Source organism: Haplochromis burtoni, unplaced genomic scaffold (genome assembly GCF_018398535.1).
Source record: "Haplochromis burtoni strain Fernald_Lab_line unplaced genomic scaffold, NCSU_Asbu1 Contig_363, whole genome shotgun sequence".
NCBI lineage: Eukaryota > Metazoa > Chordata > Actinopteri > Cichliformes > Cichlidae > Haplochromis > Haplochromis burtoni.
In genome coordinates, this window is record NW_024582724.1 from 522,430 (window position 1) to 529,975 (window position 7,546).

The window sequence follows — 7,546 nt, forward strand, 5'->3', positions numbered from 1 at the left end:
CCAACACCCAAACCCTGACAACTCACCTTGCTCATTACCACCTCATGTTGACAATGATTTGAACTGGGACGTGAAAAAAAAGGGAAAAGGGATAAAGACTCGGGTGGCATGGTGGTTAGCACTGTTGCCTCACAGCAAGAAGGTCCTGGGTTCCCGTTCCTGTTACACATGACTTTTAGGACCTTCAAGCCTGTAGTTATATTCATTATCAGTTGGAGCCACTCCGCATTCTTCTTCTTCTTTGGTGCAACCCTATAAATACAGTGCACCCCTTTGGCCTCTCCCCGCTTCTACAATTCCCCTGTGGGAGAGGTGGGTGTCATTTCTTTCCAGACACTGTACAACACACATATAATGTATATTTAGCCACCCTGATGTTTCTGATTGTGTGTCTTTAGTTCAATTATTGTCATCATTGTGCCTGACTTTGCTAGATGCTGTAAATGTAAATGTCTAGTACGTGTGTGCCACATATGTGTTATAGGCACAGTTAATGCTAGCGTGAATAGATAATTCTTGCTAGCTTGGGAGTTTTGGTGGGTGGAGCTAACCCTCTTCCCTACTTTGCATTTGGTTGTAGGAGCTGGAGTGAGTAAGTTAATTACTTGGAGGTCTTTCTTTCTTTTACCGTTCTGTCAGTGCGCCCCAGGGCAGCTGTGGCTACAACTGTAGCTGCCTCCACCAGTGTGTGAATGTGTGTGTGAATGGGTGGATGACTGGGTGTGTAAAGCGCTTTGGGGTCCCTAGGGGGGACTAGTAAAAGCGCTATACAAATGCAGACCATTTACCATTCATTATCAGGTATGTCGGATTTCGTGTTGGTGGTTTTTTTTAATCTTGTGTCAAATGTAAGTTTGTACTTCATGTTTAATGTAAAAAAATAAATGCAGGCCCTTTTCTACAATTCCCCTGTAGGAGAGGAGCTGGAGTGGGCAAGTTAATAACTTGAGGTCTTTATTTCGTTTACCTTTCTTTATCAGACACAACGCAGGAACACTGGTTACATTAGCCCCACAGACTGGTGACCTGTCCAGGGTGTACCCTGCGTCTTGCCCAGCTGGGATAGGCTCCAGTGCCCCCTGTGACCCTGAAAAGGATGGATGGAGGGAAGAAACACTCTTTTTGCCCAAAGACTTTGAAATAACTTCAAAAATCTGGAGAACTTCTGGTAAAGACTTTAAAAGATACAAAGAAGGCCTGCCTCCTAGAAGCAAAATATAAAGAAACGAGGTGTGGCTCAAATTTTTTGCACAGTACTGTAGTTGAACACGTGAACATCAGATTGCAGACATTCAAATTATTAATGCAATTTTAATAACATAAAGCCAGACAGTCATCAGAGGTCCCTACTGGTTGCAGGTACAGGTGGGTCTTTCTCGGTAAACAGTGAATGTGTTTGTCAGCCTGCTCCCACACAGCTGAATGCAGCTTATCGGCTCGGAGCTGTGAGGGACAGGTGTGTTTCAGCACCTGCCCTGTGATGGACTTTTCTTTCACGGTCATATCAAACAGCTTCTAATGACGCTCCTGTACATCTGAAACAGCTTTGTGCTGATGTGCAGTGAGCCATCGCCCAGAGCCAAACCCGTTGGTGGCTCTATCTTCGTTAGAGGAGCCCACAGCATCGCGGACACAAGCCAATATGGCGGCGTTAAACCAGAGGGGGCAGTAACGCAACTCAGAGGCACAGAGGCACCCTAAAGAAGAAATTGTTCCGGACACGTGGTGCAAAGTGGGTGTGTTCATTGCGCTGATGTAAACACAAAATACGCCTCACAGCTCGACGGATAATCGTGGTGGACTGAGCTGCTGAGGTTAACCCAGAAAGAGTCGTCGGCGGTGCGGAAAACCCTCCGTGTACGTCGCGTGTAATATGCTCTAAAGCACCGAGGGGGGCGCCATGGATTTCTACATCAACCTGAAGGTGAATTTCAGGGGAAATTCCAAGAATTTCCTGCTGTCGGGATCCGAGACCAAGAGCTGGGAGTCGATGGAGGCCATGGTAAGCAGAGACGAGCAGCAGGCCTGCTGTCAGACACGACGCCACATGGCGCTCACGCAGCACACGGAGGGATGGGGGTTCAGGGGGCCCACAGGTGCTGACAGGCACACGGGGCAAACGCTTACACCTCCGTGTGAGAGGTGCCGTGGGCCGCTGTGTGCTCACGGAGAGGATTACTCCAGCCCGAGCCGTCACGGTGAGCGGCCCAGCCCAGCGGGTGTGACGGCGACAGTGTGCGGGAAGTACCGGGAGTGCGTCACGTCGCGCAGACCTGTGTCCCAGCCCGCTTCGTGACGGGCCGCACTCATTTCGAGCAGCTCCACGGGCGGGCCGTGATCCCTGCTTAGACACTAGGCTGTTCAGGACGTGCTCGCCCCTCCAGACTGAGCCACACTGTTGTGCATGTCAGAGCGAAACACGCCGAATAATAGAAAAATCACTGTGTGACCTTTAAGGCTCTGCGTGGGTCACAGTGGGCATCGGGGAGGTAAAGGCAACGCGTCAGACAGGCCCGTACACATTCCTGCGTTTTCTGCCCAGCGGTTTAACGTCACCACCAGCAACAGCGTAGCCAATTCACCGCCATGCGCAGTGGTTCACTCCGAGTGCAGGAAGTAAACAGACGAAACAACCACACAGATACTCCACGGCTGCAGCACGCAGCAGGGCTGCAGGAGCTGTGTTTGTGTCCTCACTGCGAGCACGACACGGGCAGACGCTCCTTAAAACTAACGTTGTGCTGCTTTCCTAACGTTGCCACAGAAAATGGAAGAAATGGCAGCATTTCCACTGAGCTGGTGCATTTTAGTAACACAGTAACAGATCCGAGGACAATAACCTGGAGGATGAAAGCCAGCTGCATTTATTTATATCTGTTATCAAGTGTTGGTTTAATAATAACAATAATAATAATGGAGTGGATTTATATAGCACTTTTCAAGGCACCCAAAGCGCTTTACAATGCCACTATTCATTCACTCTCACATTCATCATAATTCAGATACACGCACAGATTTCTCTAATATTTGCCACGTGTAGGACGTCGGCGTGTGGCGTAATAACCATAGGGTAATATAGATGTGAATGACAGAGCTCAGCTCATCTGTGTACTGTGTTAAATCTGTGAGTCTGACATGCACCTCCTCACAAATGTAGCTACGCACTGCAAGGATGCAGATATCCAGAGCTGCAGTAGATCTGTTTGGCAGTGCAGAGTGAAGGAGCCCTGAGCAAGAGCCCAGTTATATATGACTGGGACTGGAAATGCAGTAAGTCAGGAACAAGAAGGTGAAACGGGCTCGGAGCCCTGCATGGTCGGCTGTACCTGGAGCACATCATCGGTGTGAGTGCTGCTGAGTCACAGACGTTTGGCTGCTGAGACTGTTGCAAAAGGTTTAGCATTCACTGTTTTTCATTTGATGCCGATCTGTGAAACAGTACGAGCTTATATGTGTTTGTGTCAAAGGCACGCACTGTGCTGCTCAGAGCATGTGAACAGCTAGCAGGAGCGTAGATGGAGGCCTGTGACCTGGTCCCTGTGACTGAGGGATCATCCTCCTGATAGTAAACATACAGGAACAACTCCTCCCTCAGTCCCTCAGCAGCTGAAGCACTCGGCACACACAGTTGTGATGTCGTCCTCATTTACAATCATGGATCTGAATGTGTTCACTCTGTGCCTGGTGTGTAAAGTATACACTTCATTTTATTGTTTTGCTATAACACCACAATAACAGTTATGTCAAGAGAGAGCACTTGTGTTACAGTGTGAGCGTAATCAGAGAGCTCGGTCCTGACAGGATGAAACCTCCGACAGCATCAGGCTCAGGGGGGGCAGCCACGGTCAGCAGGTCTGGGGAGGCCTGGGTGTGGGTGAAACACAAACTGCAGGAGGTAAATCCACAGTTTTGTTCAAACACTCATGCAGCCTAAGATGTGACTGAGGTGCAGACACTCGGTGTCAGTGCACAGAGCTCAGCTGAAGTGTTACATTAACTGAATCAAGGCAGGAAACACCATCTGGTGACGTTCGTGGGCTTTTGCTCAAGCATTGATCGAGCTGTGATTGGCTGAGTGCAAAATATGCAAAAACAATTCTTCTATGTAAAACAGTTTTAGTGTGTGACCTTTCACCCTGTAGGACTGTGTGTAAGACTGGCTTTGAACCAGAAGTAAGCAGCAGCCCTCTGTGGGTGTGTGCTGCTGTCAGCTCTGCAGGATATGATGGGCTCATCATTCAAGACCTACCAGGAATGAAGTTCAGTAGTGGATTCATAAGCAGTCAGTGTGGGGAGGCTCTCTGTTGCTACTCACTGCAGTGTTCTGGGTCAGGTCCAGATGTTTCCAGCCTAATTATAGAAAAGAATTATAACCGTCGAGTCCTGAAGTAATGACATGTTTTGAGTAGTTGTCTTGATGCATGCTCAGTCGTCCAGGTGAGCAAATCCCAAAAGGTTGATTCTGTTTTCAGTGACTGCAGGTTTCCAACCTTATAAACAGCACATTTGCATAATGACTGACACTAGCACCACTGAAGGAACAGTGGGCTGTGGGGTCAGTTTGTGACCATTGATATGCAAACTGTCATGATCATTGATCAGTGGCCACGAGTCTGAAAACGTCCAGATGAGCAGAACCAGCTTTTGGGGCCAGACCAGCTTTGCAGAGCAGCCATTCAGAGCTATTGTGTAGCACCACACGTCTGAGATTTACAGTGAAGAAGTAAATAAGAGTTGACTTTGGATGTGACAACATCTGTCTGTCTGTTACAGGTCAAGCGCTCCTTTGGCCTGTGCAGCCTGCAGCTGACCTACTTTGATGAGGAGAACGAGGAGGTAAGAGACTGAGGAGTGCCATACAAAGTGAGATTAGTGAGTAGGTACAGCTAACCTACAGCAGTAGAGGGTGGTAGCCTAGCTGAATGACTGCGGTAAGTTGTGCCTATAACACTTTGCTCACATTCTGACCAGGATTCACTAACAAGTGAGCAGCCCTGTATGAAGGAGCGATCCTTGAACTCCAGGAGTTCCTCCATGTAACGCATTCTTAGCACATATTTATGTAACCGTCTTCTCCTTTTCTTCCTCCAGGTGTCCATTAACAGCCAAGGTAAGCACACCTGGGCAGTCACATGATGCTACACATTAAACAAAGTCCAAATAAGTGCACTCATGTTAACGTTGGTCATTTCTGCTTGTGTTCCAGCTGAGTATGAGGAGGCTCTGAAGGTGAGCTCATTCACGGTTAAAGATTCAAGAAGTTTATTGTCATGTGCTCTGCAGAACGCAGATGGTTATGCAGAGCACCTGCTTACTCTGCAGGCTCCCTTCACACGACTACAAGAAAGTAATAATAGTAAAACAGTGCTTTGTGAATCCTGCAGCTTATATGTGGGTGTAAACAGAAGTTAGAGTGCGAGTAGTTGCAACACTGTCACAGTGCTAATATATACAGAGCGATATCAGGGTGTATATATGTACGAAAAGTGCAAATTTCCAGTTATGGATAAACAGTTGGACATAGGCAGTGGTTCAGTAGCCTGTGGATAGAAACTGTTAGTGTGGTGTCCTTGCTTCCACACTCCAGTTCCTTTACAGTACAGACGTGACGTGGAAAGCTTCTGTGGAGTGTTTGTTTGCTGGTGTCTTGGAGTGCTGTGTTAGCTCGTTGTGTAAGCAGCGCCTGTTTACTTTGCAACGTCAGCTAAGATGTATCGAACCCCCTCACATCCAGCTCCAGCACAGATCCCTGACCTGTGTATAGCACAGATCCACCTTCATTGATGGACAAGGCATAGAAAACAGAACTGGGTCTAACATGCAGCCCTGTGGAACTCCACAGTTATTCTTAGTGTATGAAGAAGACTCCAGATTTACGGAGGATATTTTCACGTGCCGTCCATGCTATCATCCACCATAAGCTTCTATTTCATTGTGATGTGATATGAAGGGTGTGTCTTTACCATCTGTGATTATCTCTTATATATTGAGATCATTTGGCCACATGTTTGGGTCGATAGCCACAGCTTTCCCAATCCTGATTCCAGGCTTCTCCACAACTTTGATCTGTTTAATTGATAAAGAAATAAAGTAATAATAGCCTACTGGTGTTTCTCTTCTTTCATGGTTTGTGCAGTTACATTTGACCCATGAAAATAAAGACTTCCTTATGATATAGTATCGCTGTGCTTACTGCTCTTCTTAAGTGAAGCATTTGTGTTGCCGGTGACGAATCTAGCGGAGTGGAGAAACTGACGGTGTGTTTATTTTCCAGAGTGCGGTGAGGCAGGGGAACCGACTGCACATGAATGTGTACGAAACTCGAGGCCAGCCGACGAGGGTTGCCACCACCAAGGCCAGCGGAGCAGAACCCAAGAGGGGCTTCAGGCCCCCACAGCACTGCCCTTCACTTGCTCAGGTGGTCAGTCGCAAGGTCCAGGCTGCAGTGCCAGAACAGGGCATGGTAAGAGCCCAGCACAGGCTTCATTCTTACTGCATCTATCCACTGCTGCGCCCATATGTTTGCATGCACATAGATGATGTTCTTTTGTTGCTCAGGTGATCATGAAAGAAGTAAAAGGGACCAAAGAAGAAGACAAGACTCCTCCAGCCTGGTTCACCTCCTACATGGAGAAGGTAAGAACGTCCTGATGAGTGTCATAGCAGTAACTCCGCTAAACGACTGATGACTAAAGTGCTTGCTACTGCATTCAGTTCAAGGACCAGGTAGTTCGTGAGGCAGTGGAAAAGATCTGTCGGGAGTTTTCAGGACAATGCTGCATCCACAAACCCCTGGGAGGGGGAGGAGGAGCAGCAGGAGGAGCTGGTGGAGCTGGTGGAGGTAGAGTGGAAGCTGTAGGAGGAGCAGAGACCCAGCAGGTCCCCGAGGTGTCCTCTTCCACTCTGCCTGGAGCTCCGTCCTCCTCAACTCCTCCCTGCTCGTCCTGCAGGGGGCAGACTACTGGAGGAGGCTATCAGTGCAGGTATGTGTTGTTGAGTAAGTTCAGTCTTTGGATTCTGCTTGTTGATTTATCTTTGTTGGTGAAAGACGCTGTCCCGGTGTGGCAGTAGGCCTGGGTTTAACTCTAACACTTGTCAGTGTACAAATGAATAAGCTGCAAGACGTTGTTACCAAGCAGAGCAGGGCGATATGCCCCAAAATATTTATCACGATATGCATTTGAACATTTGTGATAACGATATAATTGACACGAGACAACATGCTTTACAACTCCACAACTTTGTTAGTGCAAAAAACCATCAATGTATTTCCACTTAAACAAGCAGCTGTTTTTATCTGCATTAAAGTTATATAAACATGTAACAATGCAAATTCTTGCTGACAGTTTAACCAAAAGGCGTTTCAGTGGAAACTGGCCGACACATCCTCAGCATAACCATGTGTAACGTCCACAAAACTTAAAGAGGTCATACACACACAATACGGTAATATTATGTTGAAGCACAGTACGTATCACTCCGCGAGGCTCCGCCTACGACAGCCGTAATGCTCCGACAATCCATCAAGCGGTGCGGCTTCGTAGCT

General features: G+C 47.7%; 1 protein-coding gene across 3 annotated transcripts in view; it reads left to right on the forward strand.

The window, feature by feature from the left end:
- The first annotated feature begins 1,735 nt into the window (after positions 1–1,735).
- Positions 1,736–7,546, forward strand: part of nbr1b (NBR1 autophagy cargo receptor b) — a 28,573-nt gene continuing 22,762 nt past the window's right edge. For all 3 annotated transcript variants that reach the window (XM_005943104.2, XM_005943106.3, XM_005943105.3), the window contains exons 1-7: positions 1,736–2,002; positions 4,774–4,836; positions 5,092–5,110; positions 5,207–5,229; positions 6,275–6,463; positions 6,559–6,636; positions 6,715–6,983. In XM_005943104.2, the coding sequence (XP_005943166.1) occupies positions 1,901–2,002; positions 4,774–4,836; positions 5,092–5,110; positions 5,207–5,229; positions 6,275–6,463; positions 6,559–6,636; positions 6,715–6,983 (743 nt within the window). In that variant the 5' untranslated portion in view covers positions 1,736–1,900. The remainder of the gene's footprint in view (positions 2,003–4,773; positions 4,837–5,091; positions 5,111–5,206; positions 5,230–6,274; positions 6,464–6,558; positions 6,637–6,714; positions 6,984–7,546) is intronic.